The sequence below is a fragment of the Phalacrocorax aristotelis genome, chromosome 23, assembly GCF_949628215.1.
Source record: "Phalacrocorax aristotelis chromosome 23, bGulAri2.1, whole genome shotgun sequence".
In the NCBI taxonomy this organism is placed as follows: Eukaryota; Metazoa; Chordata; class Aves; order Suliformes; family Phalacrocoracidae; genus Phalacrocorax; species Phalacrocorax aristotelis.
Genome location: NC_134298.1, coordinates 2,981,826 through 3,006,823, shown reverse-complemented (window position 1 = coordinate 3,006,823; position 24,998 = coordinate 2,981,826). Strand labels below are relative to the sequence as shown.

At 51.6% G+C, this 24,998-nt stretch overlaps 1 protein-coding gene across 2 annotated transcripts in view; it reads left to right on the top strand.

Annotated features, from left to right (window-relative positions):
- The first annotated feature begins 6,947 nt into the window (after positions 1–6,947).
- The window catches only part of LOC142067850 (acid-sensing ion channel 2-like), a 103,404-nt gene continuing 85,353 nt past the window's right edge, over positions 6,948–24,998 (top strand). For both annotated transcript variants that reach the window (XR_012664154.1, XM_075116834.1), the window contains exon 1: positions 6,948–8,397. Coding sequence is in view for 1 of the 2 variants with exons in the window: in XM_075116834.1 (XP_074972935.1) it covers positions 7,798–8,397 (600 nt within the window). In the remaining variant the exon portion in view is untranslated. The remainder of the gene's footprint in view (positions 8,398–24,998) is intronic.

Genomic DNA, 24,998 nt, shown 5'->3' with positions numbered 1-24,998 from the left:
TGCGCTCAGCCAGAGCACACGAGCCTGCGAGCAAGCATGAGGGTGTGCATGCGGATGTGAGCCGTGCTCTTCCCAAACACCGGCCCATGCACACGCCTCTCTCCTACTCTTCAAGACATCTGTCCCCAGGTGGCCGTTCGTGCTGTGGACCTCTGGTACCCGCTCCCCATGCAGAGCCAATTGCTCACAAAGACAAAAAAAACCCTAAACTAGAATTTTTGCAGCAGCAAATTATCATGCAATTCTTTGTGCCACAAATCAGTCCCTGTAACAAATAGTTTTGGGGGTGAGAAGGTTTCATTGGCAGCTTTTGGGTCAGAGCCTGGCTGCGGGACTGTTCCAAGGCTGCTTAATCCTTAAAACTCCGGCCAAAGCCTCTGTGGGCAGACCCCAAACTGGCCCAGAGCGTTAAATAGTTGCTTTCCAGCAGACGACCCTCACGCAGCAAATAAAGCAGCCTCCAAACGTGGCCCCAGTGCTGTAGGATGAAAGTCTGATGTTGCTTCATGCAAGAGGTGACCGTCCCCTTTTATCCTGACCGAGCCGTGCTCATATTTCAGTATTTGAAGCATGGCTTTCCCTGCTTCCCTCCCTGCTGCTATAAAGAACAGGGCTGCGGCAGCCTCTTTGCCTTCGCTTGTATTTGAAATAATAGCAACATGTTTAAGAGGAGAAAGGGCTATTTCCCACCTGGCTCTCAGAAGAGTCTTCAAATACCTAGGAAAGACAAAGGATAAATATTAACTTAAGAAATTGCTCCCTTAACTTGATTTAGAAGCAAAACTCCCTGGGAGAGATATAATTTTCAGTCCCCTTCAGCATCTAAACACAAAGCAGCTTTCCTCTGTATTTGCTAGGTCCAGTAAATTTAACCTGAGAAAAAAGGGTTCAGCAGAGGCATGAAGGGTGGAATTAAGAGACCGGGTAAATTTTCTCTCCAGACAGAGGAGGTGACATGAAATATTCACCAGACTCCTCCTGACCATGGCGCGACCGCAGGGGCTGCTGTGCTGATGCCACACTCAGCCCCAAATGTCCACTGGGAAGCTCCAGGTTCCCATTTTCCAGGTGCTATTGCTCCCTGGGGTGTGACATTTGGGGCCAGGTGAGGTCCAGAAGAGCCTCAAGACCCACTTTCACACTCGAGGCTTATGCCCACGTCGTATCCAGGGTTATCCCCCCAGGACAGGGGAGGGGGGATCTCCCTCCCACACTTCCCACTACTACAGCCCCCTACCACATATGAAGGTATAGGTGACGTCTGATCCCCGTATGGATCAGCTCATGGCCACGCAGCCCAGGACCAAAGCACAGAATCACACAGATTTGAATAGTAAAGCGAACTTAGAGGTTTTTTTCTTTCCCTAGATTCTTTTTTAATTAAACCAGAACGTCTCCTGTGGCGGCAAACACAAAGCGGTAAAAAGCTTTGGAGTGTGATTAAACACCCAAGTGAAGCAGCGACAACATCGCTCCTGCTCCTGTGCTGCACAGCCCATCACAAATAAAGACGTGAGCTAAAATAGCAGGAGCTCACCCAGCAAAATGCCAGGCGACTCCAAGCAAACTTCAGCCCTTCATACACGGGGCGGGGGGGGGTGAGAAAAAGCAATGACAACACAAAAACGTGGCTGCAGCACTGCTCAGTGAAGAGCCGCCCCAAGGCTCTGCGGTTCAGAGACGCAGGCTCTCTCGCTAAAAAGGAGCTACTATTCAACTTTCTTTTTTGTCCTCCTGAAGATGGAATAATTTCTCCAGCCTCTGGCCATGTCTCATGCATATCCCAGCCCTCCTGTAGTCTTGCAGCGCTGCTTTTTAAAGGCTTTGCTTTCTCTTTTCTCCTGTCTGTGCTTCGTGTTGGGCTGGAAGGATCCAGGAAAACTCCGGCAGGGCCAGTTAATGTGGGAGAAGCACAGCAAAAGCTGGGGTATCGGGTGCCAGCCTCCTCCTCTGGCTGTCTCTCTCCATTTCTTTCTGATCCCCTAGACAGAGAAGCAGTGATTTGCTCCAGCTCGCAGGGTGCTGCCTGACCCCTCCTGCCCAGCACAACCGCGCGGTGTTTCACTGGGGCTGAGCTAACACGCTGCAGGTGGCCAAGGGCTGGGGCTACCCGGTGGTGGAGGGAGGCTCTTGGCCAGCCCTGGCAGCTCTGGCCAGCAGGATGGTGGCCACAGGGCCGCCAAAATGCATGGCGAGCATTGCCGCAGGAGGTGGGTAGTCCCCTTCTTCCCTTGTGACCAGGGCACCGGTGGGTACCAGACGCCCCATGCTCGATGACAGATTTACTGAGTGCCATAGAAAAGGAGCTTACTGTTATTAAGATGCTGTGAGAACTTTGCTGTTTAATTTGCTCAATAGAATTCATGTTAAAATTACTTCTTAGAAATCCAGAGGTATTTTCATTTGTTTCACTCCTTCTCCTCTTTCCTTCAGTGGCAAAATGGAAAACAAGAAAAAAAAAAAGGGAGATAACTGGGAGGATGCCAGCTAGGAAGTTTAAAATGGATTAAAATAATTGCTCTTTTCTACCTGCAGAAGGAAAATATACATACATATATATACAGGCATATACAGATACACATATATTACCATTTTGCTCCTTTAAGGAAAGTTAGTGAATAACGGTTATGTCGGGAAGTGCAGATTTAACCAGACTCTGCTCGTGAGAGGACACGGGGCAGCCCTGTCGCGCGTGGCATTGCGCAGCGCCTTCGAAAACCTGCCGGTGTTTGCTAAATGTATTCTAAGCCCAGGGACCAGCCCTTTCCAGCCATGCGTCTCAGTGTCCCCTCCACAAAAGTGGGGTGAAGGAGGAGTAAATCCTTCCAAACGTGCGGGGATGGGGGGGCTCCCCGCATGCGCGTCCCGGCTGATGTAAAGGCAAAGGTGACACCTCTGCAAGGGAGTCCCAGCTGGGTCCCCCCCCCCCAGCTGAGACGAAGCTCCTCCCAAAGTCTTTCTAATTAATCCTTAGCAGCCTCCTGCATAACCCAAGAAAACCCCACTTTCATTTGCTTTTCACGCACTGCGAGTCCCAGCGCAATCCCCAGAAGGGCAGCCGCATCTTTACTCACTTGGGCATTTGTTTGATCTCTCTTGGGTTTGGGTTTTTTTAATATACACGCACGAGGCATGGAAATGAGATATCAAAAGTTTCCTTATTTCTGGATCTGAAAGCGGAGTTGTAAAATGCAAACCGTTTTACTACTCTACTGATGCCAGAACGCATGCAGCAGATTAAAAAATAGGCTACTGATATATTACTTATGTGCCTTCAATATTTTATTATGGATCAAGTATTTCACCTCCCTACATTAAAAACACGCAGCCCCAAAATGCTGCAGACCCAGAAGAATCCCTAGAACAGATGCAGTGCAGGGCTGTACGTAGGGGGGTTCTGTTCTGAGAATCCTCAATTAATTCAGAGAATTTCACAGCTGGAAGCTCAATAATTTACTTTCAAGGAGAATAAAACAGAACCAAAGAGAACAAATCCCCCCTTTGGAACAAAGGCGTTGTTTGTGGGGTGGCAGCACCCTGCAGGTTCCCCAGAGCTGTGCCGGTCTCAGCTCGCTCTGGGGCGGGTTTGCTGCATACTACGGGATTTGAGGCAGCAGTAATAGAATTAAGGCTGAGATGGTAGCTTCCATGGAAACCCCTATTTCCAAGCAGTTTATGACTTTCTCATAACATGGTGGCTTCAGCAGGAATTGTTTTTGCAGCAGTTAGGCAAAGCAGAGGATTATTCCGGAGAGCTTGGTGTTCACAGAACACGAGAGAGGAGCTGGCTGGGCTGCATCAGCAGATCTGCCCCACCGGGGCGGCTTGTTGTGTGGCGGTGCCCGAATCACACCCCAGCAGAGCCGGCAGCTTCGCAGGCTGCCCTGCCAGCCAGCGGTGCCCAGCTGCGCCCAGCTGCGCGGGGGCGGTGCCAGCCTTTGCTTTCTCCACCAGCACCTCCGGTGGCACCAGGGGATGCTTCTGGGCAGGGGAAGAGGGTCTCTTGTCTGACCAGTGGTGACCAGAACCTCCTGCCTGGGGACAACCTTTCATATCTGACCCCTGATTTCCTTGCCTTGAGCTCCTGAGAGCCAAAATCAAGCCCTGTGTTTTTCAGGGGCTTTGACAGTGCAAAACCCAGCGCCGCACGGTGCTGATCAAGCCCCGCACCCTTTGATCCCACCCCTGTAATCTCGCCTCCTGCTCTTAGGGACTAGAACCTCTATAAACAAGATACCGCAGCGTTTGCGAAGCCGAGCCACATCCAGGGTACGCTCGCGCTGTCGCCGCCAACCCGCAACGCGTCGTGGTGCCAAACCGGGGATAAACCCACTGCCCGCTCCCCCGCCAGGCGCTGCTCTGCAGAGCTGAGCAAGGGAATGAACCCCGTAAATCCCTGGGGACACGCTAACTCCCGCTCCCGGGGCGGAGCGACGCTGCGGCCCTGCGCGCCAAGCCCGGGCACCTCGGACACTCTCACCAAATTCACGTCCCCTTGACCTGAGCTCTCCTGGGGGGCTGGAGGGCTCGGGTTCGGGGGGGTTTCAGCTTGCCAGTCACACTGCGAGTCCAGAGGGAAAAGCCTTTCACCTTTCACTCCTTTTGCTCCCTTATGGGATGAATTAAATAACAATAATAAAAGGGTCCAGCTGGAACAACGTATTACGATTTACTTTCCAGGGGTTTTAAAGCTTTTACTTAATCCTTTTTGTCTTAACCCGAGTTGATGTTTGAAGTGAAAATGAAGTTTCAAAAGAAGGCAACGCTTCTAGTTTAGAAGAAAAAACTTGACAATATTTGTCTTTCCTACCCGCTTCGGGAGCGCGCAGGTCACGTCTTGGGGGGGAGAATGGCAGCATCCGCCCAAAATGATTCACTGATTTTCTCCTGTTCAGTTTTCTTTCCATCCCAACCCTGCTCTCCCACAGAAGTAGCAAACTCACCCACCCCAAGGGATAATTTTAAAAGTGACTTGTTGACTAATAAGCAATATTTATTGATCCCAGCTCTATTATTCCTTCCATGTGTTAAGCCCAATAAGCTTTTAAGCTGCTCCGGCTGTGGAAAGAATTAACCAGGCCTCTGATTAAGCAAGCGCACGGGGCGAGCGGGTCACAGGAGCTGGTTTCTCAAGTAAGTTGAAAAATGGGAACGGGTTTACAAAGGGGGGAAGGCTGGGCAAGGCGAGACGTCACGCCAGCTGACGCAGGCTTTGAATCTTATGGTCAGGTTTTGTCTGGTTTGTCTTCATAAAGTTTTCATGAGGAAGCTTTTGAATTTCAGGTCAGGATGAAGTTGGTCTTACGCCTATTTTTTTTTTTTAAATTAAGAAAAGGTGCTTCCCTGTAACTCAGGCTGGAGATTTGAGCAGGTAATTTGGAGTGGGCGCGTTTAAGGGAAAAAAGCAGTTTTCCACATGAACTTTCCTTTACAGTCCCCTTTTGGCAAGCTCCCCCCACCCGAAAAAACAAGTGAAAAACACTTTAGAGAAGGGGAAGAGGTTGAAAATAAGCAAGTGGAGAAAGTCCAGGGCTGCGCTGTGCTTCTCCAGCCAGGCACAGCCCATAGCCCGGGCGCTGCCAGAGAACCTGGCACCGTCCAAGAGTGTCTTTGCTGCAAGGTAGCGATGAGGTTTGTGGGGGAGGGAATATTTGAGGATGTTTATAGTCAGGCAACTTCTATTTCCTCGGGTTTGTGTCAATATATCATGGGTATAACGATCTCAGACCACCTCGTGGCGAAGCGGTTTGGATGTTTATTACCCCGTGAACGAGCCAAGGGGAAAAACTCCCACTGATTGCAACAGGCGGCAGGAAAAAAAGCTGAGATCTGCTTTGAAACCAGGCTGAGAGGCTCAGCAGGAGCTACCAGATACCGCGTTATAATGAACATTGTAACTACTGGCCTTTTCCCGTTCCCTTTAAGAAAGGTCACGGCCATCTTTCTGGGTTTGAGAAGGATTTGACACTTACGAGCGGCGCTGCAAAATGGGAAAACTCCCGCAGAGCCTGGACACAAGCACGCCGCGAGCTGGGGCCAGGCAAATCATCGGTTATTCAAGGGAGTAAAGCTGAGCCCACGTCGAGGTGTTTGTGCGAATCACTGCTGCCACCAACCCCAGCGCGGGGGCACACGCGCAGGGCCCCTCAAACTCATTTTTGCCCGTGGCCGCAGGGCCGGGAGTGGGATTTCGGGGGTTTGCTGGGGTTTGCTGCACGTCTGCAGGTTTGCCACAGTGAAAAAGAAACTCTGGGCGAGAGGCTGGAGATAACCAGGCTGTAACGGCTCCATCTATTGGGTGAAAATACACAACGGATCAAAATGCACACAGAGATTTAATTCAGAGACAAAAAAAATATGAGAGGGGATTCAAAGCAGTTACCGGCACTTACAGCTTAATTGGGCACAATTATAGGAATGCTTCTTGGTACTGTTTGAAATCCAAAGGAAGGTAAAGCTGTTTCTCAAAGATCAGAGCTAAGCAAACCCCAGGAGATGCCAACACGTACCCTAAGTTACTGCCGCCTCGTGAAGGCGCTGGCGAAAAGGGGCTTTTTCGTGTGGTGGACGCGGGGCAAAACGAGCCCTCTGACCCCAGCGGGCTCCCCAGGCGTCAGCGTGACACCGGCAAACGGGGAGAGGGTCGGAGGGAGGGCGATGCTTCTAGGAATGCGTTTCTCCGTGCTTCCACTCGTCTTTCATGGAAGCGGAGGACAGTAGAGCAGCTTTGCTAGGGAAAGCAAAAAAAAAAAGAAAAAGGAACGCCCCCAAAACAATCAACCACTTTCCCCAGAAAACAACCGCTACAAACAGCAGGCTGCAAACCTTGCCTCTATTTCTAGAGGCTTTGCTTGTGTTGGTGATATCATGTTTTCCCCCGGGGATGCTGAAAAGCAGAAAAACAAACTCCGGCGGGAGGAGGGAGGAAGGGAAGAAGGGAGGGAAGGAGGGAGGGAAGGAGGGAGGGAGGAAAGGAGGGAGGGAGGCAGCCCCGGCCAAGGCCGGCGGCAGCGGCGGTCCCGGGAGCGGCGCCGCGCTCCCCCTGCGCTGCCGGGGATAAAGAGCGGGGAAGGAGGGGGCTGCTCCAGCGAGGCAACGGCGCGATCGCGGCCGAGCATCCCTCCCTCCGCCTCCCCAGCGCGGCTGGCGCCCAGCGGCGGGGCTCGCCGGGACCTGCGCTCGGGGAAGCTTCGTCCCGCTCTCCATCCTCCTCCTCGCCCGGGGACGGGGCGCGCCCGGCCGAGGGCTTTCCTCGGGGGAGCGGAGGGCAGCGGCACCCCGGCCGGGCAGCATGCGAGCCCCCCGGGGCCGGCGGAGCGCGGGTCGGGGCTAAGCAACCGCCCGGGGACTGGGGGGTGGGGGGTCTCGCCCCGCGGAGCGGCGCCGGGGGGTCCCGGGGCGGCCGCCGGGGCTCGGGTAGGCGGTCGGTGTCGGGGAGCGCCGGGAGGTCCCGGGGGTGCCCGGGGCGTGCCGAGCCCCCCGGTGCCGGCGGGGCGGGGGGGGGGTGGGGGGGCGCGGAGCGGGAGCGGCCCCGCAGCATGTGAGCGGGGCGGGGGGCTCGGCCGGCGGCTGAGGGGCAGGGCCGCCCCGCTGCCCCCCGCGGGGCCCGGCGGCGGCGGCGGGGCCCGGCATGCCGCGCTGCCGGAACCGCTGCCCGGCGGAGAGCTCGGTGCCGGCCGCCCGCGGCGGCTCCCCCCGCCGCTCGGGGCCGCTGCCGGCCGCGGCGCGGGGAGCGGCGGGACCCGGCATGGCGCGGCGCGGCTCGCCCTGAGCCCGGGCCGGCGGCGGGGAGCGCCCATGGCGCGGGGGCGCCGGGCGCCGCCGCTGCGCACAGGGCTGCCCCCGGGGCCGCCCCCGCGGCTGCCCCCGGGGCTGCCCCCCGGGCCGCACCCCCGGCTGCACGGGCTGCGGCACATGTGCTCTCGGCGGGCGGCGCTGCCGCGGCGGGCGCTGTGGGTGCTGGCCTTCTGCACCTCCCTGGGTTTGCTGCTCTCCTGGTCCTCCAACCGCCTGCTGCACTGGCTCTCCTTCCCCTCGCACACCCAGGTGCGCACCGAGTGGAGCCGCCAGCTGCCCTTCCCCGCCGTCACCCTCTGCAACAACAACCCGCTCCGCTTCCCGCGGCTCTCCAAGGGCGATCTGTACTACGCGGGGCACTGGCTGGGCTTGCTGCTGCCCAACCGCACCGCCCGCCCGCTGCTCACCGAGCTGCTGCGCGGAGACGAGGCGCGGCTCCGCTGGTTCGCCAAACTGGCCGATTTTCGTCTCTTTTTGCCCCCCCGGCACTACGAGGGCATCAGCGCCGACTTCATGGACCGCCTGGGTCACCAGCTGGAGGACATGCTGCTCTCCTGCAAGTACCGCGGCGAGCTCTGCGGGCCCCACAACTTCTCCGCGGTGAGTTCGCCGGGTGAAGCCCCCCCTCCCCGGTTCCCCTCGGTCCGAGCCCCCTCCCCGGACCCTCCTGTCGTACCCCTCCGCTCCCCCCCCCCGCCCCCCGGGTGCCGGCCTGGGCTCCCGCCGCCGCTCGGTGCGTGTTTTTCCCACGGTGGCGCTCGGGGCCGGCGGCGGGTCCCAGCACCCCGGGCAGGGCACCGAACGGCCCCTGCGGGGTTCTCATCGCAGCCCCCTCCCAGAAGCTGCCCGGCAGATCTCTGCCCACGAAGCTGTGCGCCTGGATGCTTATTTCTCCTCCGGACCGAAGGCGATGCTTTCTATTTCAAGGGTAACTCTGGCCATCAGCAGTGGGTGGTGAGGGGCTCGGTCCCCCCTTAATTTTTAATTAAAAAAAACAAAATGCTGTAGCCATCCCCGCCACTTCTGCCGCACTTTCCCTGTTGCCTTCTGCACAGTTGCATCTCGACTTTTTCCATCTCCAGCCCGGAGGCAAAGTTTCCCCAGGTGAACTCTGGCTGCGGATGTAGGCTTTAGAGGAGGAGGGGGCTGGCAGCTGGGGCCCTGCCGGGGGTCGGCGTGGGGCACTCGGGTTGCTGCCTGCTCCTTTTGCTGCCCAGGGAATTCCTCGTGGGTCAGTTGAGCTGCACCCCGCGCAGCTGTGGGGTGCTGTGCAGAGGGCTGCGGTCTGCAGGTGATGAACTCAGCTAATTTGAGCTGCCGCCTTTACCTTCTAGAAGGGCCCCGGCCCCCTTTGTGGGAGGGTTGACGCACCAGGCAGGAGTTTGTCTGGTGACTTTGCGGTGGGATCAAACCCCTAAACTTAGGGCCCTGTTTTGCAAACCGCCAAGGGTATCGCTGCTTGAAAAAATTCCTGTGGGACTGTTGGCGAGGTACGGCGCGGTAAGAGATGCTGAATGGCAGTGGCTCTAAATGAGAGCTGAAACTGGACTCTCGAATGACCATTTCGTACTTCATTGACAGCAGTTGGATGTTTATTGTGCTGGAATATTCTACTCTTCTAATCTCTGCAGATATCCAGGAGAGAGAGGTATACACTGTGATTAAATACTCTCGCTGCTGTTAGCGGTGCAGGTGTCTGTGGGGAGAGATAACTAGTTAGAGCTGTTGCTGCTCCGCACACGGGAGAGGAGCTGAATTCCCTGTTCTGAAAGCGCTGCCTGAGATGCATACCTAAAATCAAAAGAAACGGTCTCTTTGGACTTGTCACATCAGCATAGTTGGCTGCTAAATTGTAAAGGGGAGGAGAGAGAAAATCCCCGTGGGATGAAGTGAGCTGCCCAGGACTGTTGACTTAACATATGCTGCTGCAAAGATGAGAACAGAAATGGCACACTTAAAAAACCAAAAAAATCGTATTGAGACAGGCCCCTTCTGGCAGGACGAGCCTGCAAACCGGTACAGCGGCATAAGGAAATTTGGGAAGAATAGGCAGAAACAGGTGCTTGGCCTCTGGGCTGTGGCGAGCTGCCTCCCTTTTCCCGTTCCCCAGTTTACGAGCGTGGTGATGTTTGCTGGTCGTCAGTAGGGCCTGACTGCAGGTTTTAGCGAACTCTTGTTCCGAGTTGCGGTGAGCAAGGCAGCATGATTCACGTTCTCCCAAGGAACAGAAAGCCTGGAGTGCTGCTTTGGCTTGACAGGGGCGAAGGGTGCTGCGGGGAGAGGTGCAGGAGTTAAGGGTGGCCTCTGATGTAACTGGCCACTAAATTCTCTGCAGCGGCTGTTTTATACCACTGAGGAGGGCTAAGGAATGTGGTCTTCTCCAGCCGTCAAGCGCAGACCTGAAAAGCTGCCCCTCGAGGGTGGGAGGGAAGGAGACGGGTGTGTGTCAGCCCTGGGAGCCTGGGTGGGAGCTTGCAGCATGCTGGGACCCAGGGTGCAGGGGAGCACTCCCCAGCTCTGTGCCATCGCCTGGAATAGCTCAGCTGGGGAAATAGGGAAAATACAGGGTGTGTGGTCCCAGGGAAGGACAGCAGGGTGGAGGGAGATGGGAGCCCGCTGAGCCAGGGCGAGCAACTGGATCTGCCTTCCCTGCACCAAGTTGCTGCTGCGTGAAGCAGGGCGGGCGGTGTTAGTGCCAGCTCCCTCCGTCACGGCGCAGCCTTCCTCCTCTCTGTTTTAAAGCAAAAGAGAGTGACCTCTGTGTTGTCCTTGAGTAAAGGCTGAGGGGCTTTTCCACCTGTGAATCCCTACTAAAGAGAGATGTTTCTTGGGGGGATGCCGGCAACAACTTCTCTGGGGCCTGGTGTGTGTCCGGAGAGCTCGCTGCGGGGGGACCTCGCTCCCCGGGGCCCGGGGGCTGGGGTCGACGTACCAAACTCGGAGCTTGGGGTTTGCTTGGAGTGGTGAGCAGCTCCCGGCACCCCTTTGCGTCTGGGTTACTTGAAGCTTCTGCTTTTCCTCCTGAGTTGGGAGGAAATAACACCAAGGAGGGGCAAGAACATTGTGTGGCTTGAACTGGGCACAGATCTGAAGGAAAGCGGGTGAAAAAGATCAAATGCGAATGGAATAAATGATAGTGTAAAGAGTATTTTGCAGTTTTTATACCTGCTCGGATGCATAAAGAGCTGCTTCTGTCTTAAAAGGCAGGAGTGAGGTAATGCTTGCAGGGTTATAGCTTTCATTGGGTAAAAAAAAAACCAAAACAGAGTAAACCAGACTTGTTTTTGAGCAAACAAGTCCTTACTTAGATCTGAAGCAGAAGCAAAGGCTCTGGATGAGAGAGCTGGTCTCCTTTTATTCTTCCCAACTCTGTTAGGCAGTCTCTTGTATGAGGTGCACTCTCCTTTCAGCCTCGCTTTGTTCATCCCGTTCAGGTACGGTGGCGATTGCACTTCTGTAACGTGAAAAACCAAAGGGCTGCTTGAGAATAAGCCCAGCAAAACCAACACGTGTAGGTAGCGTTGCCTTTTTTATTCCCCGATCTATGTGAATACTTGGGGTTTGCACTGGTTTGTGGAACTCGGTGCTGCAGGACTGAAATGGTTTCGTTGGGCATGTTTAGGGTATTTATGAGCACTCAATTTTGAGTTATTCTCTTGACGGCGTGAGGTAGGTGTTGTCGGCTGCGTGCAGCGTTTTCCAGCTGGATGAGGATGAGGATGGTGGTACATGGGCAGGATGGAGACTCGGATCGTACCCCTCTGGCAATATACGTGCGTTTGCTTCTTCCCATAGGCTGGACCTAAAAGCTCGGCCGTTGCACGAGGCGATGGTTATGCACGTGCTCGACTGCCACCTTGGCGCAGAGGCTTTAAGGGAAGCAACTCTTCAGCAGTTGGTGTCCTTCAGAAACTTCTTCCAATTTCTAATATAAAACTGTTGGAACTGGGCAGTTTAATGATTAAAGACAGTATTTGCTTTCCCCTGCAGGAATGGCCCCATCTATCTGTAACTGAGTATCGGGATTAAGTGGAGGATTGCTTTGCTCTTCATCGCTGGAATTTGGGTGTTGATTTATTCCACTGAGCTCTGTTTGTTTCCAAAATATTTATCTTGGTTGTCCTGTCCTGCGCTTATTGATTTCTTTTTTTTTTTTATTTTTTTCCTGAGAAAGTTATTAATGCGTCTCACAGGTTGGGATTTACGGTCTAATTACCTCATCCTGATTTAATAACTTTCCAAATAGAACTCGTCACCTGTGGCTCCGCCTGGGAAGCTGTAGCTTGCGACCTGCCCGTTGCAAGGGGGAGAGAGGGGCTTTGCGGGGGCGGGTGGTGGTGGCAGGTTTCGGTCTCCATCCTGATTGTGCCTCGGTGAAACAAGCCCTGGTGAAGGCTGTGATTTATGGGCCTGCTTCGAAGGCTCTGCAGTCAATACCTGTTAGGGGTTTTATTTGCTCACCGTTTATTTTTTTTTTTGAAAACATTTTTAGTTACTCCCAGAACAGGGGCCTTAAGGAGTAGCAGTGGCATAGAGACCTGGGTGCTGCTTTGCCGCAGGAAAGTGCGTTTTAAAAAATATTCCTGAATGCTGGAGGGGGGAGATGCGATTTTGCCGTTTCCCCACTAGATAATAAGCCGTGCCCAGCGTGAAGCTAACACTCATCAAACTAATGAGACGCTTCCAGCACCGGGTTCACACCGGCTTTCGCTGTGGCCACAGACAGCAAGCGCCGTGCCACCACCTTGGGTGGGCCGAGGCTGGGGGCAGCCGTAAGCACCGTGTTTAGCACCACCGTAACTAACTGTGTGGTGATTTCAGCGTGCGTGCGTGGTTTTGTTTGTTTGGGGATTTTGCTCACTCTACTACAAACAAACTGTTTTACCCATTTCCTTTTCAGACCCCTATTCTGTTATATTTTTAATTATTTAAATTTTTTTTTAGCACCAGTTCCAAACATAACTTAAATCTGGCTCGCTGTTACTGTTGCTTTTGGAAGGGAAGTGGGTTGAGTTTAATTATGCTGATGTGGGGCTGAAGCTTTAAATATGCTCCCGATTTGTACAGCTGCCATTTAAGGGAACTACGAGGGGAGCCAGTTGGATTCAGTCTCGCTCATTAAAGCAGCAGTGCCAAGTCCGTGCTCTCTTCACCAGACTGCAACGGCATTAAGTAATATTCCTAATTTTGTGTTAGTTAGCATCAAAGAATCCAAGGAGAAACGAGGACTGAACAGAGTGAAGCGCTGCCCAAGCACAGCCCTTGGTGACGCTCGCCGTGAGAGGTGGGCTGGCTCTGAAGAGGGGCTCGGGGTGATTTAGCGTACGTTTGGGTCGAGGGGTCCCTGCACTGAGGTTTTCCTGCAGGCTCGGTTGTTGAGGTGCTTGTGACTGCAGTTAGGCTGGGGAACACACAGTGAGATGAGCTGGCTTGGAGATTGGCACCTAATTTCTGGATCCTGGCTGGGTGCGAGATGGGCGTCGAGCTGCTGAAGAGGGGCAGGGACCAAGGAGCGTCGCCCGGCGGGCGCTGCGCTGGCCCTTCCCGAGCGGGCTTGCTCTGGAGAGCTTGAGATCCCACATAAATCCACGGAGCAAGAAAAGCTCGGCAGCGTGCGTGATCTGGGGTCGTGGGCTTCTCCTCTCATTTAATCTGGGAGCTTAATGCTTGTGGAGAACAGGCTCCTTCGGCGGTAGTCAGCAGCTCTGCAGGGCTTTTATTATCACATATTTTTGATTTAGGAGTCTGAAATGGGATGTGCCTGGAATGTGGGTACCTAAGTCCTTTTTTATTTTTATTTTTATTTTTTTTCAGCAGATAGCCTAATTTATCACGTCTCATGGGGTTGATAGGCCACATCAGCAGAGCACCAGCAGACAAATGCCACCTTGATGCTGGGCTGAATTTGTAAGGACTGTTTGCCGTGACATTTGAGCGGAGGGACAGCGAGGGGTTAGCTGGGCGAGGAGGTGGGCATGGTGCTGGGAGCAGGAGCACAGTCAGGGACCGGGAGGGAACTAAAATGATCAACCCATCGGTGCAGGGAGCTTGGCTTGACAGTGACACGCATTGGTGCGAAGGGGTTGCCGCTTCCATCGCTATTTATGGTTCCTTGGAGTTGGGTTTAGCCCTTTGATGCGCTGATCTTCATCAGCGTGGTCGGCGGCCAAAGCGCTTTGCGCTTCTTGGCATCAGGCGTGGAGAAGGCGTACGTTTTGTTTCGGAAAGGGCTGGCCCTCCTTCCCAGTTGTGGCTCTCAGGAGGTGGGTTAGGTCTGGTTGAAATTCAGCCCTCCCATCTCTTGGGAGGACTTGGTTTGAATTAATTTTTTTAAGGGTATGATATTAGAATTTTTCGTCCTGTAACACTCTCTGAAAACGTTCCGGTTTGGTGTCATCATCTTGACTTTTCATCTTCTCCTTAAGCATCGACCATATAGTCAAAGTGGAACCCTTTGATGATTTTCCATCGGAAAATGAAGGTGCTTTGAAAACCCTTCCATCGGAACACTTTTAGCCAGTTCTTACTTGAGCATATTTTAGATAGATCATTGCTGGTACCTTTTAATACAGTGCAAACCAGCATTCTTCCAGACACGAGAGGGATAATATGCAATTGCAACAAAACTGTGTTTTTCCACCCTCTGTCTTTGGAGCATCTCCTTGAAAGAAGAAAAATATTGACAAACTGAGGCGACTTTGCAGGATAACGGCAATAAAAGAGGCCTGACTGTGGGGATTGATTTATGAGGCAGGACCGAGGGAGCTGCGTAGGTTGCCCAAGCCAAGGGTGGCTGTGAGAGCTGGACGTGCATCTCTGAGGAGGTAGCCTTTAATGAGGATGTGCTTGGGATGGAGCAGAGAAACACGGACTGAGAAGATTCAAGAATGAGGGTGGACAGAAACTTGCCTAATTGGTCGTCTACCAGAGACAGGCTATTGAGAACAGGCTGCAGGGAACAATCCTTTACTGTCTTGTGGATAATCAATTTGGTCCAGCAAAGCTTCTCTGACTTTTGCCTTTTTTTTTTTTTTTTTTTAATTTGAAAAATGACATTGGGTTTTAAAGGCTGGCATAAAGCTGATCTGAGGAATGTACCTCGCTGCTGGGTCAGCACTAATGTCTCCAAGCTCCATCAATACGCAGCGCCGGGAAGGCCGCGGTGGAATTTTTCAAGCTGACGCAGAGATGTGCTGCCCGGCTTCTTGCCGTGAACTCTTCGGGCTGCGCAGGATGAGGGTGTTCAGGGAGACCTGCTCTGCCTGGCTAATTTAGGAGGAAAAAAATAAAAATTGAAGGTTCTTTATCTTTTATGGTTTTACGGCCCCTTGGTCTGCATTTCTGGGTAGCGCTGCACGTGCTTGGTGTGGAGGATGTCTTTGACGACTAAATGTCTTCCTGGTGGGGGGGCTGCACTAGGGGCTCCTCGCTGGACTGGTGGAGAACAGATGTGCCGCGGGTTGTGCGGCTGTAAAGGGAGGAAGGACTGCAACCTCTGGGCCCGCTGCATTTGGAAAGAACGGGGTTGGGGCGTGCTTGTGCCGATACGTGCTCCCAAATCCTTTACAGCCCACTTGACCTGGGTCCAGATACAAGCAAGCGTTTAAACTTCGTGCACTGGTAGGTTTTAACAAAACCTGGGCAAGCGTTTGGGGTGGAAGCTATGGGGACTGTTATTTCAGGCAGGAAAGAAAATCTGTTCAGTGGGGAAATGGTTCAGCCAAGGTTTTCGCACTACTGCCACGAAACTTCTGGGCTTCTCCCAGTTTCTGGTCCTGTTTTGTCCCTGGGTTGGAGCACAGGACCGAACCCCTTGGCTTGCGTAGGGACGTGCAGACACGCAGTTTGTCAAGGGGAGGGACGAGCGAGTTTGGGAGAGGAGAATCAGACTGCAGAAGCAGAGGAGGGATTTTTAGCAGGACTCTCCTGTGTGGTTTTTTTCTACCTGCTTTTTTTTTTTCTTTTATGCTGAAGCCATCAGTCAGGAAACGAAATGCCGGTTAGTCACGTGCTGAACATGTAATCATCAACATAGGTTTGTTTTAGTTATATGATAGAATCCAAATAATTACTTGCCACCCTACAGCAGAATTTATATAATTAGGGACATAATTACCATTACCTACCACTCGGGCATTCTGCTAAGGCTTAATATTTGCAAATTGCTTCGGGATCCACCGATCATCTACTAATACGTACTGAATGCAAAGAATAATAATTCCTGTATCGTTACGTAGGTACCAAAGGAAGCTGGTGTGGGGAGGTTAAATAAATGCAGCAGAAGCCCAGGTATTCTGCAGGATGGGAGCCAGACCTGGGCTCTGTGCGGCCCCCACGCGCTTGCGAGATGATGCTGAGAGTTTGTTTAATGAAAATGGCTGTGGGGAGCCTGCAGTCCCCTGGAGGCTGCTGGGGTTTGCCCTTTACTCTGGGTGTAATTCAGGGTAATGTCATTTATTCTGAAATCCCTGGGCTGCCGGAGTTTGTTGCTGGCTGGAGCATCACATCGAGCCATAAGGGCTCTGCAGCACCCTGGGCTGGCTCTGGTAACAGTCACTTTTCCCAGCAGGATGGCTGAAATTGGAGCTGGGATGAGCTTTTTCTTATGGGCTTTCTTTTTTCCATCCTGGCTGTAGGCTTGCCTTCTCCTGAGCTGGGATGGAGGAGAACTGCTCGAGTCAGACTGCGGGGCGTTATTGCAAATGCATTTATCCCTGGTTAGGGCTAAGCCTGCACGCGGGTCTGTTGCTTGCCTGTAAGTTTTGCACCCTGATGCCATCCACGGTCACACTTCCCATTCCCTGACCGTGCAGGCAGAGGCCAGCCTGGAGTCGGCACCGACTGGTGGGTAGCACTGGTCCTGGCCACGGATGCTGGCTGCAGGGCAGGGATGGTGCAGTGCCTTTATTTCTTCTTGCAGGGACAACGATTGCTGTGTGCACATGTGGGGGCTGAAGCTGGCTGGGGAAATCCTGCCTGTAATGGATTGCCCATGCTTTAGAAAACCAAAATAAAACTCAAAAGACACATGTTGGCCCTGAAAGGCTTAAAAGCACGTAGGCAGCCCTGGTCAGGGTTTAGCAGTGGGCTGCTTCCTCTTCCTTTGCTTTTCTCTGCCCTTTCGCTTGCTTACAGTTGTCATTTTGTTCTATTTTGTTTAGTTTTTTCCCCTACGTTTCTGGTCTGTCTCACCTTCTTTGCAGTTTTTGCCACTTCTTTCACCCTTCCCTAATTTCCTTTCCTTTTCCCAGTCCCCCCTCTCACCCAGCCAAAAGCCACCCACAAATCTTGATCTATTTTGGAGTATGTTCTTCCCTCCACTTTTCTTCTTTCTTTCTGAAAGTGGGGAACCCTGTTGTTGCAAACCTCTGTGATAATGCAGCTGATTCATTTTGCTCTCAGGCAGTTCTGGGAATTCTTCCTCTGGTTTTTATTTCCCCCCCGCCCTCACCCTGAGTGCTGTAATTCCAGGCCGTGGGAGCAGGTATCTGTCATTTGTTTTGGTTTGTTCCACTTCCCTCTCCCCCAGTTTTGTAATTTACTTCTGGAATAAAACAAACTCCAGCAAAACATCCTCCTCAACACCCTTGAGCTTTAAATTCTTCAATAATAAAGTGTGAACATAAATTAAGAACTAGAGCTGTTACTAATCTTATGACCACACTCGCTCACGTACTGATTTTCATATGGTATATTAAATCAAGAAGAATGGCCTATTATAATACAATTAGCTGTGATTCACAAGCAGGAATTACTGTCACCAGTGTGGGGGAAAACTTGCATAATACGATTGGAAAAGACTGAAACCTTTGTGATTCGAGGGTTGTTTTTTTTTCTTGCCTTTTTGCCTTTTAAGAACACTTCAACAGCTGCAACCAAGGAAAGCCTGTGATAGGGAATTCACTCTGTGTTTTGAAATAAATTCATGTAATGACCGAAAGTGTCTCATTGTGGGCATGTAAATCTTTATAGGCTCCCAACATATGTTACTGACAAAAAGAACCTCATCCTGTAGCTTTATTAGACTTAATGCATCAGTGCTTCCCAACGCACTCTTGCGGAAGGACCCCAATCTGTCTGAGCAGTGGGCAGGAGCAAAAGCATCGGCAGATTGACCTTAGAGCTGTATTCTCTGAGCTACAACCCACTTGTAAAACAGCATCGATTTCGGAGCTGTCAAACCTTTTTGCCAGCAGCTGAAGGCATGGTGGAGCTGCGTAGCATCTCCCTCTGGCTTGGGGGCTTGCTGGAAACACCTCCACGTGCTGTCGGGCTGCTCGGGGCTGCAGTAGAGTTTTGTGGTCTCTTAGAGGACTTGCTGCCTGGGGCTATGAGCCCTAAACCGTGTTCCTTGTGGAAGGATGCTTCAGGCTTCATCCCAAATCATATGGAGTTGGTGCATGAGGCCCTTTGGGCTCTGACCTGGGCTTATGCTCCTTAAAGCCTTGTAATTCCAACCAGGAGTCTTTGGCTTTTCTCCATCCAGGAGGCAACGTCAATGAGAGATACTTCGTGTAGATCCTGGGTGGTTTGTGCCTCATGTTTTTGAATGGGACGTTTGAAAGCTTCCTCTGCGTGGGCTTGTGAGAGAGGAAAACCCCTCTCTTTCCTTGATGTCTTTAACCGGGCGGTGAGCAAAGCTGTAGTTACCTCCAGCTCTGCCCGAGGGCGAACACGGTGGCCAAAATACCCAGGAAAATGGGTCTGAAATCACTTGCAAAACGGGAATTGAAATTTAAATGGACTTTTCTCACCAGCACTTTCTCAAGGTGCTGGGAGGGAAGTAACCACTATGCAGAGATTTAATGGGCTGGGTTACAGAGATGGCTGGTGAGAAGGTCTAATGGTCCTTTCCTGTTGCAGTCTAGAAAGCAATGCAGCTTGTGAGCATCTCTTCACTGTTGTATTTTATTTTTTTGAAGCTTGTTCCTTGCTGAGTGTTAGAAGGAATGTTTTTTCCTCCTTGCTGCTTTTTCCTCCATGCCCAGTCTTCTGCCCTGTGCCTGTCTTGGCATGCACCACGTCTTGGGAATTGCCCTTCCATCACCTTCAAGAGCTAGGGGAGCGGGTTTCCCCTTTTTGCACGTGGGGAGCTGAGGAGGGATGGATGCTGAAGGTGGTGCTAGGTCCCAAGGCAAGCTGCGGATGCACTCGCACATCTCCGTGGCACCACGGAAAATGGGAGCGAGCCCTTGGGGCTGCTCCTCCCTGCACAACCCCATGGGAGAGCGCAGGGACACTCGCTACCGTGTCACCAGCCTGCTCCCCTGGGGCTTGCGCTGTGGGGCTTCATCTCTTCAGACCTTCTTTTCTTGCTAAATTTAGTAAAAACTACCAAAAGCCTCCAAAAGTAGTGGAAAACAGGCAAGTTTTTTGCTGCACTACAGCCAGAAAGCAGCCCGAAAGGTTCCCTAAAACCCACCGATGTGTGTCACACGGCTCCCCCAGGTGCATACAACTTTGTAACACGTATTTTGCAATAGCAATGGATTCTCTAAGGGATTGCTAGTCTTCACCCTCTATTTTCTTTCCCTTCTGTGCCACCACCTCCTGGCACTACGCATGGAAATGTGTGCACTGCTCACGGTGGGGTGTGGGAGTGTTGACGTTGGGTCTACCTCTTTGCAGCTGGCGCAGCGGGTTGGAATGTACCAGTTACGATAACCAGCTAATTCCCTGCATTGGATGGTAATTAAGCCTCTCCTGGTCTCTAAACCAGTTTATGCTCAGCTGAATGCGAAAATGCATTCCTTCCGGAGAGTGTATTTTCAACATAAGGTATCACCCTGCCTTGAGTTATTCACTGCAAAACAATACTTAAAATATTTACTGTATAAGGTGACAAATCCAGACGTTGCACGCACATAATCCCAGCTACCTACACCATCATAAAATCAACATGCTCCATAATATCAAACACATCAATCATTCTGTTTCTAATAATGTCTGCATCCGTATAGTCGCTCTGTAGAAACCTCCTACAAGTCTTGGATGACTTATTGCACCTAGGGCTGCGCTGGATTCTGCGCCGTGCGTTTTATTATTGGTTTTCGATGCTCGCTGTCATGCATCCTCCAACATATTTCAATTGAGCAACCAGCCAAGGGTGCACGAAAAGCTGCTGGTTTTCTTCTGAAAAGTTAATTTGCTTTATGTCTGCAGACTTTGCCTCCTTTTCTCTGTCCCTGCGTTCAACATAGCTCTCGTTTCCCTCATCCTTTCCCTCCATCAGTCTCCAAATGTGGTTGGAAGCATTAATCCTCCATCCTTCCTGCCCTCTCTGCTCTCACCCCGCTCCTCTTTCCCTCCGTGCTGGGGTTGGGGACACAAATGTCCCCAACCTTTTGATGAGATAATGGCCCCTTGCTCTACAGGGTGGGTTTGTGGTTGTAGGAGGCTATTTCAGTGTCACGGTTTCTTCTAGCTGCTCTCTCATTAAATAATTAAAATGCAGTTTACAGGCATTAAAAGTATGATCTTCCTGACTCTAAGATCATATGTTTTCATGATGCTGGAGGGCAGAGGCTTTGTTGTGGCTTTATTGCCAGGCAAGCGGAGTGAGGAGAGAGACTGGACAGATGGATGTGCCTGTGTTGGCTGTTTTTTTCCCCCCTCCCACTTGCAAGTCCCAGCCGCTCCCGAGCCGCCGGCCTGCCCCTGCGTTGGCACAGCCTTTGGAGAGGCTCCTTCCTTGGTGCTCTGGGTCCCTCCAGGTGACTTTCCCTCGTCCTCCCTCTCCTTTCCATCACCTCCGTGCTGCTCTTGCTGCATTTCCCGTCGCTGCCATCCCCAGCTTTTAGCTGCCGGTTGGCTCTTGAGCGCCAGAGTGCTACTACAGTGCTACTGCTACTACCAGGTACTGCTGCTTCGTTGCCTGAGTCCAACCCACGTTGCTGTGTTGGCTGAGCAGTATTTTCTGCATAATACTGAACACAAACCTTTTGACCGAGTGCTACCATGCTCTAGAACGTCCTCTGCCTTTGATTTTTTTTCCAAGCGTTGGGCAATTCACTGTCACTTCACTGCTTTTGTCGATTCTCCTGGCTTAACGTTTTTGTGCTAAATTAATTACATGTGCCAGCACGTCCAAGGCACTTGCGTGGCAAAGCCGTTGGAAGAGGCAGGTATAAATAACATTCTTGGCTGGGTAGGGAAGTGCAATAAATTCATTAGCGTCCTGTGACAGCGTGACTTGCTGCTTGGACAAGCGTCTTCTCAACTCTTGGTGTTTCTTCTGTGTTGGCTGCTGGGGATTTATAGCTGTGGGATGCGCAAGTGTTTTGTAACCCTCCTGTCTTTGTATTCACATAAATACCTCCTGCTTTTCAAAAGACCTTTTGCTCATGAAGTCAAACTATTCAACTTTGAGTTTGCACAAGAGTTTCTTTTCAACAGATATGAGCTGGTGCCCTGCTACTCCCACTGAATTACACCGTCATTATCAAGTGCCCGGCTGTAGCGTTGGCGATATGGTGAAATTACAGGTCCCCTTTCCCTACAACGTCACATCCTTCCCAGGGCTGGGGAGGTTATATTTAGAGTGACTCCTGGATTTGAGATCGGCCACCTCTTGGCAAAGATAGTATGTACGTGAGGGTGATCTCCATCGATGTAAGTTGCAGGTTTTGTAGCCGTACACAGGCTGGGACGCTGGGTAGAAGCAACCCCGTCGCAGTTTCTGTATGTCAGCAGAGGATGTTGTTTTGTGTGAAGATGCACCAAATGGTTTAGCAGGAACAAATCCTGATAGTTGGCTGAAGGATAATAAAAATAATCATTTTAAGAGGGTTAAAGATTTTCCTAGGTATTTGTGTTTTGCCTTCTGGCATGGGCATTGCTAGAGGGGAGTTTTCCAAGCTTTCCTTTACAATGGTAAGGATTGGGCAATTAGATTTAGAAAGCATCTACCTGAAAATAGAGGTTTTCATGAGTGTCCTTAGCACTGGCCTTTAAACATCAAGTACTGTGGGATTACAGAGTCCAGGGGTTTGGCTGTGTGCAGCAAAAGCCCGGGGTAATTTTGTGATGTCCGCGCATGTTGTTAATGATACGGTCACCTAAAAACGTCACTGGCTTCAGGGATGGAGGTGAGAAATGTGGGATTTAGTAGGAAATAGTTGATTGTTTTTAACATCCCAATAGGATCTGCCAAGGTGATTTATTTTTTTGCCTCGCACAAAGAGGAGCTGTGTGCATTTGATAAGCTACTCCGATCTGTTACAACAACTCTCCTGCTGCTGGAAGCATCTGGAGGGGTTTGGAGACGGTCAGACAAGACAGGCAGAAAGATGCCAAGTGCTCGGGAAGAGCTTTGAGTTTGTGGTAGGTGGGTGCTATCCAAACATTAGAAATAGTGCATGATGCACTCCTCTCTGCATTTCCTAGCCTGGCTGAGTCATCGGTCTACCTTTTTATTAGTGTTGTGGGCGTCGCTGTTTTGGGGATCTTCCTTGTTGGCTTGTCATCCTGTCTTGGGTGGTGATTGCCTCTCGAGGAAGGTGCTGGTGGGATGTGCCCGAGTCCCCGTGCTGCTGAGTGTGCTCCCGGAGCGCGTGATGGAGAGGAGTCTTGGAAAAGGGGGAGGATTTTCCTTTACAGCGCCCTACACAATCACAACTGTTAATATGTATGTGAAGGAAATGGAAAACAACCCTTGGCTTCAAGGAGAAAATTAAACTTTGTGTGATAAGGAAAAAGGGGTCCCTACAGAAAGGCTATCGCTGCCAGGATAAGGGGATACATGCCAGGATAAGGGGATACATGCCAGGATAAGGGGAGCTGGGGGTCCTCCCTAACCTCCGAAAGGGGCCTGGGGCTCCTTCTTACCCACGTCTCTGCGATGGCAATTCCATCTTGGCTGTGCTCTCATGAGCCCCCATCCCTTCTCACTTGTCTCCTTTTCTCGTTTTGTCCCTTCCCCAACCTGTTTCAGCTCGTTGCTCAGAACCGTGGGTTGATGTAGGTGGTTCATGCCCCAACCCAGAATACGCGGTGCGGGGAGGTGGGTATTTCTAGGGGCTTCTGGAGCTGGGTGTGGAGCTGGCAGCTGCGTAGGCTTAATGGAAATGTTTGAACTGGTAATTATCCTGCTTGGTAGGGAGAAGGTCAGAATTGAGGGCACTCTTGGCAGCTTTTAGATGTTAAAATTGTTCAGTTGGAAAGAACCTACAACAATCATCTAGTCCAATGTTCACCTCGTCTTGTCCGTGTTCACCTCCTGCAGCTGACAGAGACCTCAGCCCCGAGCTGTCTCTCCCAAGGTGGTGTGAAGGGAGGATGGATTTGGGGAAAAGAGTTTGTAAGGGGAAGAAGGAGAGAAATAAAGCATGGGAGCAACTTTGAAACATGCAGGTGCCCCTGAGTGACTCTGGGCAGCTTGTGCAAGGGGAGAGGAAAGTAGCTCAAGAGGCTTTTCATCTGTATGATCGTCGTGATGCTCGGACGTTTTTGTGGCCTACTAACCTAAAATGTTTAAATGCCTCATTTCTAAGAGGAGAATTTTAAGACGGTGAAATAAAAGTGCTAGAATGGCTAGTCTGTCTTTCAAACACGTTATGAAGCACAGCAGGCCTGGCTGCAGTGCTACCCTGAGCGGTGCTCTGTGGCGAGGGGTGAATGGGGATGCTCTCCAGGAGCGTGGCTGGAGCTACCAGATGGGTTAAATGAAGAAATAGAAAACCAACTAATAAATAGATGTCCTCACTGGGTGACTCTGGAGAAACCAGCCTTCTCGAGTGGCACCCAGATGGTGCGGTCTCCTTCCATACAGCCGGGCACACGAGCCCAAGCCAATTCCTGTGGAAAAATACTGCATTCTGTTTTGGTTCCCCTCCACTTCTTTGAAGCGTTTTTGCTTCTTTGGCCTCTGTTTCCTGCCTGTCTTGTTAAAGATGAGCTCCAATGGAGATGAAGGGAAGACCGAACCATCAGCGCCAACTGCGCGAGCCCTTCTGCCGTGTTAAGGCAGGTTATTAGTGGGACTGCTGGCCTTTTGGTCTTAAAAAGCCCAGTGCTGAGGGGGGCAGCAGTGCCATAGTCAGGTCTTCACCTCTAATTTTACCATCCGAAGGATCACCCCCTCTTCTCACCTTCTGTCTGGGAACAAGGAACAAGTGCAAAAGGGTCTGAGATGCCTCAAAAGAGGTGTTTTCCCAGCAACTAAACAGGAGGGAGGAAAAAACCCCAGACAAAGCACTTGATATCTGGCAACCTATTTGTTTTAGAAGTTGTTCCTGAGACATCAGTGCTTGTTAGCATTAGTCTGATACTTGCTCCGTTTTCATCTTCCTCTCCTCTGGGTTTGGAAAGGCAATGCCCTTTTGATGTTAGATATCAAGACAACAGGCTCCTTTCTGCTGATGTGGGGATCCCAGCCGGAGCGCGGGGGCTACAGCCACCTGTAGCAAGCTGATTTCATTAAACACAGAGCTTATTTGCCAATTCATACTTCCTTATCTTTTAAATATATAATGCAGCAGCAACTAAATAATGGGTGGAAGAAAAGCTGGTGTGTAGTAAGGCTAACGCTCATCGTGATGAAGATGTGCTGCTGCTTTGGAAGAAGCTCAGCAGCAGGCTGGGAAATGCCATGGGCTCGTTCATGCTCTGCCTGTTAAGTGGTTTGGAAGCTCCGTGTGTCCATGATGCAGGAATTAGTGCCTCTTTAGTGCTTTCAAAATGACTTTATTTAGTGTTGTACCAATACTAGTGTGGAAAGCCTTGAAGGAGGACGTTTTGCTGTCCTTGTTGCATGGACTGGCAGGGCATTGAGGCGCTGATGGTTGGAGGACTTGGTTCAAAAGCTGAGCCAAGCCCAGCTCAAACCACGCAGCAAGCTGGCACTGTTGCAGGCCTGCAAAATCCTGGTTAAACAAATGCTGTAAAACCTTGGCCCTTGAGGGATGACTCAAACTTTGTAAAACAAATCGCCCGTGCTGTGATGAAGCAGGTGAATATTTGGCTGCCTGTGAACTTTAATGACGGATCAGCAAGAGCTTTGGAGTCTCTCTCGTGGTGGAGCAAGCAGTGGGATTGCAGGCGTTGGCACAAGGGCTTCAGCCCAGGCTTGGGGTCATCAGCTGTAGATTTGCTCACAGTTTTCTTTTTACCTCAGCCTGATTTTCTGTTACACCTTGAGATGGAGGAGCTGATCTTGGGCTGCACCTCTCTACGTGCATTCTGCATGTGAGCAAGGGTTCAAA